The sequence below is a fragment of the Cladosporium halotolerans genome (genome assembly GCF_011745625.1).
Source record: "Cladosporium halotolerans strain TM138-S3 chromosome Unknown Sca21, whole genome shotgun sequence".
Lineage (NCBI taxonomy): Eukaryota > Fungi > Ascomycota > Dothideomycetes > Cladosporiales > Cladosporiaceae > Cladosporium > Cladosporium halotolerans.
This window is the reverse complement of record NW_027191472.1, coordinates 242,920-254,534: the sequence shown is the minus strand read 5'-3', so window position 1 is coordinate 254,534 and position 11,615 is coordinate 242,920. Positions and strand designations below refer to the sequence as shown.

Genomic DNA, 11,615 nt, shown 5'->3' with positions numbered 1-11,615 from the left:
CGCCGCCACGAGGCCGGCCGCGATGCGTCTCGCCCGCCCCACGAGCGACGACCGCGCGAACACGCGCCTGCGGTACGCTACATGCGTGGGAGCCCTTGGAGGATGCGACGGCGTGGGGATGGCAGCATTTCGGACGCCCATCCGGGATGGGCAGCCTGCGAGTCAAGCTTTGGACAGAGATTGATGCGCCGCGCCCGCCGCTGCCCTCACCACCTAGACTCGCCGGAAACGAATTACTGCTTCCACCGCGCTGCCCCGAACAGCGCGGCCGCATGATACCAGTAGCACTGCTGCGCTGCTGCGCTGCTGCACCTCCCGCGGCGCTACCACGAGCCCGCCGCCCCCTCGTTCGCTGCTCGCTGTGCCCGTCGTCATCGCCGTCGTCGTAAGACAGCGCGTGCGCGCGGCAGCAGGGCCGTCACGCCTTTGTCCCAGCACCAGCCTACCACAGCGCTGAAGAGGCGTGGCAGCGTCCATAGCACGCCCGCGATAAGAGACCTGCCGAAACTTACAGACCAGCAGCGCCCGCTCGCGCGAGCCCGGAGACCTGGGGCTGCGCGACGACCGGCGGCCTTGTCGGGCGCCGTGGTTCGCGCTCTGAGACACCACACATGTCTCTGAACGCTGTGGCGAGGGCGTCTGCCGGGCGCCTTTTGGCGCGCCCTCTGGCTGCGCCTCAGGAACGCTGCAGGGCGCGCCATTGCGGCTTTCTCCTGCGCCTGCGGTGCCATCCCAAGTGCCTGGTGTGGCGAGCGTGCGGACGCGCGTGTTGATCTGCCGGACCGTGGGTTGCGGTGTCGCCGCGCATTTCGCCTCCCTTGCACCGCGCACGCGCGCGCCGCTCTGAGAGTAAGGTAGGTAGTCACGCAGCACCGCCGGAGTTGAAGCCTTACCGCTGCTACCTTATTAGCCTCAGGGAGTCACGATGCGCGGGGTCGAGCCCACAAGCAGGCAGGATCGCAGCGAGCTAATGCGGCCAGCCGCCGGCCGCGACGACGACGACGGGCCTGATTCCATCATCGCACAGCAGCACCTTACCTAGCCCGTTGTCCCGCTCCCCCAGAAAGAACCCTGAGCGACACACGTTTGCGTGTCCGAGTGACACAAGCGCCGGCAGCAGCAGCGCCCATCTGCCCGGCCAGTCGGCCGCCGACTCGCCGGTGTCCGCCGATGCAGGTGAAACCGCAGTGCCGCAGCACGTCAGATGGCAGCGTGCGTGGACGCATCTCATTTTCTTTGTTTACTGCCCGCCTGCCTTGGAAGGACGCGAAGCATAGCGACCGCTTCGTATTGCTTGCGGAGCGGTATGCCGTCCTGGTCGCGCGACACCTCGCCGGCACCAGGCGATGACTTCTCCCGCCGCTCTCGTGCCCTCGCCTGAACTTGCCCTCCGGCCTCCACGCGAGCAGAAACCGTTGCCAATAGCCCCAAAGCCAGTCGCGCACAGCGTAGCAGATCAACCACAAACGACGCGCAGAAGGTTGGCGCGAAGATCGCCGGGCGCGAAAAATTGCAGCAACAGCACCCGGGAGCGAGCTTGCCTCAAGCCGGTATAGGGAGGCCGAAGCCAGAGAGATTCGTGCGGCGGCGCGTGCTGCGAACGCCGAGATTGGCTCTCGATGGTTGGCCCAGCTCTGCGCGCGCGCTGGACACGACTCCGGATGCCGACATTTCACCCCGGCCGTTTGACGTCCCCAATGCGCATCGCAGGGACAGCATGTATGTAGGTTCTGCACTTCATCAAACCAAGAAAGGCGCCGTGCCATGTCCCCTCCGTAGCACACGCCAGCGCGCGCCCGCAGAACCAGTCGCACCGCGCACGACGACTCCTGTAATGTAAAATACACCCCAAGAGCAATCTCACCCATCCCCACGCGCGCACGCACGCACGCCGCTTAGCCGTCCAGCACAGCACGATCATCCCGCGCTCGCAACGAGGTTCGATGCCCTTAATCAGCAAGCGCAAACGTCCCCTTCCATTCCGCCCTGCCCTGCGAATCGCCCCACCACGTCGAACGATCCCGCGGGCGCACGAAAGCCTGAAGTCTTTTCCAGACCGCACGATCTGCACCCTGCTTCGAAGCCGGCAACCGCTCCACAGCGGCCCAAAGGCCAAGGGCCCTCTGAGTGGTCCCGCGGGGGTTCGCGATCGCGCGTTTCAGCCGTCTGTGTACACTCGAGACAGGCGTATGCACGTCGTCCGATCAGGAACAGTACAGTCGCAGCAGTACGTACATGGCAGGAGTGGAGCCCGCGGGCTGGTGGGCCCAGTCCATCTTTCTGTCCGTCTGTCAGAAAGTCGGGCGGGACGCGCATCCATGCCCGCCCGCGTGCGTGTGTGAATGTATGTATGTAAGCACTTTCTTTTTTCTCGTGTCGTGTTTGCCCGCGGTGAGGGGAGGGAGCGGAGCGCGCGGCGACATCCCTGCGGCTGATCACGTCGGCCGCGCAGCGGAAGGCTATCTCCCGCGCCAATCTCTTCGAGAAGGCCGGGATGAGGAGGGAGACGGAGCGCCGTCTTCCCTGTTCCTGGGGCGCGGGCGTGCGGCTGGGAGATACATAGTTTATGGCTTTGCTTTGCGGTGTGGAGAGGGCAATGCGCATGCCAATGTGCGCCATCTTCCCTGTTCCTGGCCGGGTATCCCAAGGCTGGCGTTTGCTTTTGGCGGCGCCGGGTGCATGGGTTGGAGAGGGAAACGCCAGGAACGCCATCTCCCCTGTTCCTGGTAAGATGGCCTGAGAGGCTGACAGTAGTCGCCTTTGGCCGCCGTCGAGAATTGGTACAGTAGTCGTCACTTGCGATTCGACCGCGTGGGGCGGGGCCTGATAAGCGATGCACGTCAGATCTCTGATGGGCTCGATGCATACCATGTGTATCTCGATTGTTTCAAGCGGGCGCGCCCTTGGGCGAGCTCTCTCTCTCTCTCTCTCAGCCAGCCCAAGTCCAAGCCCCACGTTTCGTATCCTGCATGCAGGTCGCGCACCGTTTGCTTGTTCCTGTCGACCTACATGTACTGTACATGTACACTGGCGTTACGCTCACCGTTCCCCGTTGCTGACGTCTGTCTGCCCGTCTGCCCGTCTGTCAACATGTCCTCGCAGCCGACGACCCGCTCTGTCGTGCGAGCCGGGTTAAGGCCACCGTATGACGGCGCCTGCATTGCATTGCGTCGCAGGGCGGTTTGCATTGTTTGCGTTTGGCGGTCTGCGTGGGGTGGCTGGCACACGCTGTGTAGGTGTGGGTGAACGCTGGGTGGCATGATGCCGACCGGAGGGTTGGCGCAACACGACACGACGCGACGCGATGCGGTTGACGGGAGGTTTTGTTGTTTCGTGGCTGGCTGGAGATGTTGGTGAGGGATTCAGGGCTGGTGAGTTGGGCGGTTGGTGGATTGCAGAGGTTTGGTTGTTGAGAAGAGCCTGCGTGTTACGTCTACTTCCGTGTTCGTAATAGGAAAATACTCTCGCGTTTCTTTTCGTATTTCATGCGGGTTGGCCTTGGTATATCATGTGCAATTGCATTTGTTTCTTTTCTATGCGTGGGGTTTCGATGCGATCGTTGCAATTCGAGCTGTTGTAATGCGCTTCCTCACTTGACGATATTTGCTATCATCGCTAGTGTGAAGCTGCGTTCGATCATCCCACTCCAATGCTCTTCGATGCCTGATATGCAGTCCATCCATTGCCTTCATAGACCAAGGAGTCGCCGAGATGGAAATGTTAGTCAGCGACAGGAAGCCTGAGGCAGAAAGTTCGGTGGGGCAATCGCTCGCAACGAAGCAGTGACGTTTGCAACTTCACCAGCGAGTCCGTCACAGCTATGGCGAACCTGAATGACAACTTGACAAACCCTTGCTAAACAGATTTGCGATCACGACCTGTCATACGATTCGAAAACCTGATCACAGAGGAATCCGGACGGATACGTTTCCTCTCGACCAGATACTCGCCCTACCATGGCAGGCGAATTCAAGCTCTCAGCAACGCTGCGTGGCCACGAAGAAGATGTGAGTATCATGTGACCTTTATTTTTTTTTATTGTCAAGCTTGATTCTGTGAGAGCTCTATCCTTGCTGTGCAACGATGGAGAGCAATCTAACCCCCCACATAGGTCCGCGCAGTCGCCTTCCCTTCCAAGCAGACCGTCCTCTCAGCATCTCGAGACAGCACCGTTCGACAATGGACATTAACCTCACCGCAACCGCCTCTGTACGACGACACAATATCCGTGCAAGCATCAGACTGGTTCAACGCCCTCGCATTCGCACCGCCTTCAAAGCAATACCCTGACGGCCTCATCGCAGCCGGCGGCAAAGAGACCATCGTCTACGTCAAGCAACCCGGCACGACATCCGACTCAGATCCCTACCGTATCCTGCCCCGCCACGCCCATACCATCAGCTGCCTCGCCTTCAGCGCAGATGGTAGCAAACTCATCTCCGGCGGCTGGGATAGCCAAGTCTTCGTCTGGGACGTCGAAGCCGGCGAAGTGACCGCCGAGCTCCTCGGCCACACGATGACCGTCTGGGGCATCCTAGTGTACGACGAGAAATTCGTCTTCACCGCCTGCGCCGACAAGGCCATCCGCATGTTCGACATCAACGGCAAGCTCCTGCGCACCATTCAGGGTCACACGGACGTCCCTCGCTGCTTCTGCAAGATCCCAGCCGGTCACTGGTCAGGTGCGGCATTCGCTTCGGCCGGCAACGATGAGGTTGTGCGTCTGTGGTCGCTGGATGGTGAGCCAATGGGTGAGCTGCACGGCCACGAGGCGTACATTTACAGCATCGCCATCGCGCCGAATGGCGACATTGTGAGCGCGGGCGAGGACAGGACCGTCCGTGTGTTCCGCGATGGGCAGTGCGTGCAGACCATTACACACCCGGCCGTGAGCATCTGGAGTGTGGCGGCGTGCGAGGAGACTGGCGATATCGTTAGCGGAGCGTCGGACAAGACCATCAGGGTCTTCACGAGAGATCCGGAGAGATATGCTGATCCTGAGGTATGTTCCATGGATCGATTCACAGTCTTCGTTCAAAGGTGCTGACGATGATGTTGTAGGCTATCAAGTCGTTCGAAGAGAGCAACAAGATGTATGCTATTCCTGCGGAGACGGCGAGCCAGAACATGCCTTTTGAGAAGGAAGATCTGCCGGGACCCGGTAAGTCGACCGTTTGATAGCGTCTTGATATCTGGAAACTGCGCTGACATTTGATGCACAGAGGCTCTCCAGACAAAGACTGGCGAGCGAGATGGCCAGCAGCTTTTCATCCGTGAGCAAGACGGCAGCGTAACGGCACATCTGTGGTCTAGCTCGAGAGGGCAGTGGGATCTTGTAAGTGGCTGAGAGTTGGAATGTTTTGATGCAAAACACTAACGAAATCTATCAAGATTGGCACTGTCGTCTCCGGCGAAGGCTCCGGCTCTGGAAAGAAGGAGCTCAACGGACAGCAGTACGATTATGTCTTTGACATTGACATCGAGGAAGGAAAGCCGCCTCTCAAGCTACCTTACAATCTTACCGAATCACCATGGGACGCTGCGCGCAAGTTCCTCGAAAGGAACGAGTTGCCGATGAGCTATTACGAGCAAGTGGCTAACTGGATCTCGGAAAACACAAAAGGAGCTCGCCTTGGACAAGGCTCGGGAGGTCAGGCGCAGCAGACTCAGGCATCAGACCCGTGGGGTATGGAACGCAGGTACCGCCCTGGCGACGTGTCTTCTGGGTCAGGAGGCCGTAAGCTGCCACAGCGTAGCTACGTGACAATCGTTGAAGGCAACCCAGCCAACGCGATCAAGATTATCGTCGACAAGGCGCAAGCGTCCAACAGCCTCACAGCGGATGAGTCTGCAGCCCTCCAAAAGCTCCCAGACCAACTTCCCAATAAGAAGGACCCGCATCCTACATCCGAGCAAACAGCGGCGCTTCTCAAGGTTGCAACAACCTGGGACGAAAAAGCCCGCGTTCCGGCAATCGGCGTCCTTGCAGTCCTCGCAGTCTCTCCTGCATTCATCGCCTCGACAAGCTCAGGCGACAAGGACATCACCAACACTCTTTCCGAAGCCGGCATTCTGGCGCCCAACCAAGCATCAGCCAACAACGTAGTCCACGGCCTCCGCCTGCTAGCAAACGTCTTCGCCACCTCGGAAGGCCAGCTCATCGCTTCCGGCACCTTCGACGAAACACTCCAGCTCGCCCGCCCCTTCGCTTCCGCCCCCGAATCCCCTGCGCAAGCCAAAGCCCTCGCGACGCTTTACCTCAACCACGCCGTGCTGCTGGCCTCCCAAGCCCCCTCATCCGAGTCTGGCAGCCGCGAGGCCCGCGCCGAGGTTCTGCTGCGCGACATCGCTTTCTTGCTCGAGTCTGACAGCCCGCATGCCGGCGAGCCGGACGCCGTGCACCGCACGCTCGCCGCTTTGGGCACGCTGATGACGCTTGGAGGGGACTTCAGGAGCAAGATGAAGATGGGCATTAGTGGAACCTTGCACCTTGCTGGTGCGAAGGCGATCAGGCAGGATACTAAGGAGCTGGTGGCGGAGATTAGGGATGAGTTGCGTTGATTGCGTAGTTCAGGAAGTGAGGAGGAAGACATTGTGATAGATGAGAGCATGTAGAGCATAACATGCATTGCATTGCGAACTTGATCAGACGATTCTCTTTTCTCGCGAGTATTGAACTGCAGTTTCAGCTCACAGTGCACTTGATGTAGGTACTGTGAATAATAAGGTAAATACTGGTTCCTGCATTAGCGCTTCCCCGCCATGCCTTCATCGTTTCCCCGCGTTCAAGAAAAAGCTCCCGCCATCTCGAAAACAGGCTGCGAGCAACAACCTCCAACCTCGGAGGCTCACAACACCCTTTACACGGAACACGTCGCTGTCGCTACCCCCTGCTTTTCTCTCTAAATCTTACACGCGAACTCAGAATCGCGACCTCACCGCCTTGCGACAGCCAACCACACACCAACCGCCACGATGCCCACCGTCCTCGACCCGGGCACCGTCCGGCTCTCCAACGCCGACGTGCTCAACTGGATCGCGCAGAAAAAGACCCAACACGCCGCCGACGCCGCCGCAGACAAAGCCGCGGGGCGCAAAAAGACCTTCCCCCCGGACAACTACCAGCGCGCCCTGCGCAAGCACGAGCGCGAGCTCTCCGCCCGCAAGTACCCGTACTCCGACAACCCGGGCGCGTACGAGGGCGACAATCGCATCAAGAGCGTGGCGGTCTTCACGGAGTTGCTGGACGAGAGGCTACTGGGGCCTGTGGAGGAGAAGTATAAGGCTAGGATTGAGGCGGGGGAGGACAAGGGTGTTGTTGAGAAGGAGTTGGAGAAGGAGCACGACGCTAAGGGCCTGAGCGAGGCGGAGCTGCTGCAGATTTATAATCTGGCGCCGCAGTGTGTGGAGATTCTGCAGAATATTGTTGTGGACTGGGAGGAGCGGTTCAGTGCGGAGGAGATGGAGGTCGTGGTACAGGTCATCACGGAGGTGTTCAGGTGCGGAGAGAAGTTGCCGGAGATCGAGAACACTGGCAGGTAATTGATTGGTTGCGGAACTCCTTGCACGATTTGTCGGCTCGAGACCGTCCCTTGTCGAGAGCCGGCGACCACAGGACAAATCACTCCGCTACACGGCCACACATCGCTAGCTAATGAGCGGCTTGCCCACCATTTGTGGATTCAATTCAGGCTGCTTCTTTCGAGTACACAGGTACTAACGCGGGATTCTAGCATGGCATCCACAGCTCTGCCGGAGCGGACGGCGCATGCCACGGCGCCGGGCCCTCCGTTGAAATCAACCCGCGCACGAGAGCTCTCACCTTACAGCCAGCGCTTGGCGAATTCAAGGGGCACCGTCTTTGTGCCACCTGCAGATGGGCCTGGTGAGGAGGAAAGGAGGCGCATAGAGGAAAGAGAATGGGTTGGGCTTCCTGAGCTGAGTGGGTCGAACACATTACCTCTGGGCAGGGGCAAGTCAGACCACAGTGACTTGTGAGTGACAGAGGAAGAATTGTGAGCACGACAGGGCGAATTGCAAAACAGAGAAGTCTGGTCGATTGCAAAGTAGTTTAGCTTTGGTGATAGCCATTGCTGGGATCGACTCCTTCGCGTTGATAATGTTAAGTTGTTCTGGGCATCTCATGATACTATCTGTCTACACAACGGTCGATCGCACGCCGATCCTGTGATGGGATGGGGCCTCTTCTCTCACCAGACATCGCATCTGGTTAAGGCTTCTCACGTCTGCGACTCGATGTAGAGTTGGGCACCCAATCAGCCGCTGCAATGAACATGTGCAAGCAGGGACTCGCTTTCGACTGGGGCTGCAGAATGCTCATGGCGAACACAATTCAGCAATGATGGCCTCTGGATTCGGTCCCTCAGCGCTGGAAAACAACAGGGAAATGACGATTGCCCAGGTCTCTCGTGGCCAGCTTCCAAGTCTGACCTTGCTGTCGTCCATTAGGCTCGTTGTAGAAGTGCGCGTGTATCACACAGGATCTTTTACTCAATCATCATCGTGAATCGTCAAGCCCACTTCTTCAGCAGCAGCCTGTTCCTCAACAGGCTCCTCGGTGCCTTTCTCAGCCGATCCATTCGCCGCTGCTGCGACCTTTGCAGGCCCTAACCTTTTCTTCACCGCCGGCTCAGCCGTTGCGGACTCCTCATCTCCGTCCACGGCAGGCCCGCTACCTTTGCCCTTCTTCGCCTTCCGCGCCTTAGCCTTCTCTCTCTTCTCACGATTCTTCCTCGCCTTCTCCTCTTCTTCTTCTCGCGCCTTCGCTCGCTTAGCCTCCCACTCGGCATCTTTCTCCTCCCGCTCCACTTCCTCGTCCATAATCCTCAGCCGCTCATACTCTCGCCTGCGCGACGCTTTGTAGACATGGAACTCGCCTGAGCCAGCACCAGCGCTGGAACCTTGCACATTGGCAACAATTTCGGGCGGTGCTTGCGCGACTGGCGCTTTTGGGCCCGAGGGAATGGTTATGGGGCGATCCGGATTTGCGAAAAGTGCTTCGATTTGTGCCGAGTGCTGAGAGTTGGGCGTGAGGCGGGTTTTCTTGGTTGGTCGGTGGGAGCGGTTGTCGGCCGAGGTGGGGATTGATTGGGGAATGTTTTCCGACATATTTGCTGGGAATCTACCTGCGAGTGCAGGGTTGCGCGACCGGGTGTTGTGAGAGAAGTTATTTGTTAGAGATCTGTTGCGATTGTCGCAGGGTCGAGAATCACATGTCAGATGTTCGCAGACTACGGCGGACGACAGCTGCAGATTAGCCGGCTCGCTGCCCAAATGACGTCCAACCGCCGTTGGCGCTAGGCATTCCTGCTGACCACGCCTTGGACCCTCCATACCTTTAAGGAAACGACTCGTTTTACACTTGACGAGAGGAGCAGCAGATTCCCTAGTCGGCAATATGGGCAAACCTCGAGTACGTGCTCAGGATGCAAGAATCTTGGTCGAAAGCTAACATTCCATCCAGATGATCATACTCATCCGCCACGCGCAGAGTGAAGGCAACAAGAACCGCGAGATCCACCAACTCATTCCTGACCACCGTGTTAAGCTCACGGAAGATGGTTGGGTCCAGGTAAAACTCCCAGAATCGCGAAGCGCCTAATCCCCACCTGTGGAACACGGTCGTTAACTAACCACTCCAGGCAGAAGACGCCGGCCGCCGCCTCCGCTCCCTCTTGAAACCAGACGATACGCTCCAATTCTACACATCGCCCTACCGCCGTACCCGCGAGACGACCGAGGGCATCCTCCGCACCCTCACATCCTCCTCCGAATCCGGCGCACCGAGTCCGTTCAACAGGCACGCGATCAAGGTCTATGAAGAGCCTAGGCTGCGAGAGCAAGACTTTGGAAACTTCCAGCCATGTAGTAGCGAAATGGAGCGCATGTGGCAGGAACGCGCGGACTATGGACATTTCTTCTACCGCATCCCGAACGGCGAGAGCGCGGCGGATGCGTACGATCGGGTGAGCGGGTTCAACGAGACTCTGTGGAGAAGCTTTGGAGAGGCGGACTTCCCAAGCGTATGCGTGCTTGTTACGCATGGATTGATGACAAGGGTTTTCCTGATGAAATGGTGAGTTCTTTCAGGGTGTACAAGCCCATTTGAAGCGATACGAATTAGTAGGATGCTGATCTGCGTCTTCCAGGTACCACTGGTCTGTCGAATACTTCGAGGACCTCCGGAACGTCAACCACTGCGAATTCATAATCATGGACAAAAACATCGACAACGGGAAATACTTGCTGAAATCAGAACTGCGAACCTGGTCTGAACTCAAGAAGCAGCGAGCTCTCGAAGCCGCGAAAGCCAACGCCGACGCCCCTCAACCACACCACCCTGTAGTCGACCCTAAACGCCGCAACACTCTTTCACAGTTTTTGCCCAATAGCCAGCCGACATCGAATCCTCTGCCACCGCGAAAATGGGGCGGCTGTGTGGCGGGCTGCGACCACAAGCACGACCGCTACCCTCGCCGCAAATTGCAAGCCCAGCCACCAATCGTTGCAGAAAAACAACAGTACGAAGGCGAAGACCACCCTATCGCACACCAGGAAGAAGGTGGGCCCACCACCAATGAATCAATTTCGCCCACGACGCCCAACACACTCCCCATACGTCCAGGGAAAACCCCAACTCAGCTATTCGCAGAGCACTACGGCGGTACTGATTCCGGTGCTCCGACCCCACACGAGCGCCCTAGTGATGGCGATGGAAGCGGTGAAAGCGACTATTTCGATTCTAACGCTGTCCTGCCCAGTCGCAGAGCCCAGCCCGGTGCTGCCAAACGGCCTCCTAGGCGGAAGCCGACGGAGGAGGACCTCGAGCGCTGGGCCAATGAAAGCGGGATGGGTAGTGGGAAGCGAGCGGACGCGTTGGGTGATGAGCCGGAAGAGGGAGAGGAGGAGGAAGAGGAGGAGGGAGAAAAGCTCGAAGAGCAGGAGAAGCATGATAAGAGCCTACGAGGAAGTGTGTATTGAGGCTGATCCACCAGGTCTTGTTACGTGAGCATGATCAAGAAACAGAAGTCTGCTACATCACGGCAGGTATACACACAGATAGCAGACAAAATGCATTGAAAGAAACGACCATTCCGAGCTGAATCGTCACCCGCTATTTTTTTGGTAAATGTTCAGCGACACGGCACCCATCCCTCGAAAACGCGGACGCGCACGTTAATGGACGCGTGAGTGGGCCCGCGCGTCGGCATGCGGATGAACATTTGCGACGAACAGCCGAAAGCAATGGCCGCACCGGTATCGTCAAGATACTGAATAGTACTTGCAAGGACGTCTCCATCCGCAGCTCGGCACCTGGCCATTGAAGTCTGGAGTGCTGGCGCAACATATGGCGAATAATGGGTCTGCCGTAGAGATCTCACAAACTCGCGCACGTACTTATTAGCTGCAGAGATGCTAGAGCCTACGTGTCTACGTGGCTGGCCCTTTTCTCGGTCGCGATCTTCTAAAGCCTAGACGTTTTCCAACCGTCGTTAGGCAGGAGCGATTTCCAAGGATGCGCAGGATACATAGCGATTCACGTGTGATCGGCGGATCATCAAATTCGCCAATTGCCTGACCCGAGGCTACACATT

General features: G+C 58.2%; 4 protein-coding genes across 4 annotated transcripts; 3 read left to right on the top strand and 1 right to left on the bottom strand.

The window, feature by feature from the left end:
* The first annotated feature begins 3,831 nt into the window (after positions 1-3,831).
* Positions 3,832-6,645, top strand: WHR41_06485 (uncharacterized protein). The gene is made up of 5 exons (XM_069375090.1): positions 3,832-4,007; positions 4,112-5,002; positions 5,062-5,161; positions 5,223-5,335; positions 5,392-6,645. The coding sequence occupies exons 1-5, from the start codon at positions 3,957-3,959 to the stop codon at positions 6,559-6,561; spliced, it is 2,325 nt and encodes a 774-aa protein (XP_069228193.1). The 5' UTR covers positions 3,832-3,956; the 3' UTR covers positions 6,562-6,645.
* A 330-nt stretch (positions 6,646-6,975) lies between these two features.
* On the top strand, positions 6,976-7,542 carry WHR41_06484 (uncharacterized protein; the record flags this gene model as incomplete). Its single annotated transcript, XM_069375089.1, has 1 exon — positions 6,976-7,542. One exon carries the CDS (start codon positions 6,976-6,978, stop codon positions 7,540-7,542), a length of 567 nt encoding a protein of 188 aa, XP_069228192.1.
* A 969-nt stretch (positions 7,543-8,511) lies between these two features.
* On the bottom strand, positions 8,512-9,237 carry WHR41_06483 (uncharacterized protein; the record flags this gene model as incomplete). Its single annotated transcript, XM_069375088.1, has 1 exon — positions 8,512-9,237. Exon 1 carries the CDS (start codon positions 9,127-9,129, stop codon positions 8,512-8,514), a length of 618 nt encoding a protein of 205 aa, XP_069228199.1. The 5' UTR covers positions 9,130-9,237.
* WHR41_06482 (uncharacterized protein) lies at positions 9,199-11,001 on the top strand (the record flags this gene model as incomplete). Its single annotated transcript, XM_069375087.1, has 4 exons — positions 9,199-9,433; positions 9,485-9,592; positions 9,663-10,096; positions 10,170-11,001. The coding sequence occupies exons 1-4, from the start codon at positions 9,419-9,421 to the stop codon at positions 10,999-11,001; spliced, it is 1,389 nt and encodes a 462-aa protein (XP_069228198.1). The 5' UTR covers positions 9,199-9,418.
* Between the last annotated feature and the right edge of the window lie 614 nt (positions 11,002-11,615).

Coding starts and splice junctions, on each gene's coding strand:
- WHR41_06485 (XM_069375090.1), top strand. CDS start 3,957: ATGGCAGGCGAATTCAAGCTCTCAGCAACGCTGCGTGGCCACGAAGAA. Junction 4,008..4,111: donor TGCGTGGCCACGAAGAAGAT/GTGAGTATCATG, acceptor CCCCCCACATAG/GTCCGCGCAGTCGCCTTCCC. Junction 5,162..5,222: donor GGAAGATCTGCCGGGACCCG/GTAAGTCGACCG, acceptor TTTGATGCACAG/AGGCTCTCCAGACAAAGACT.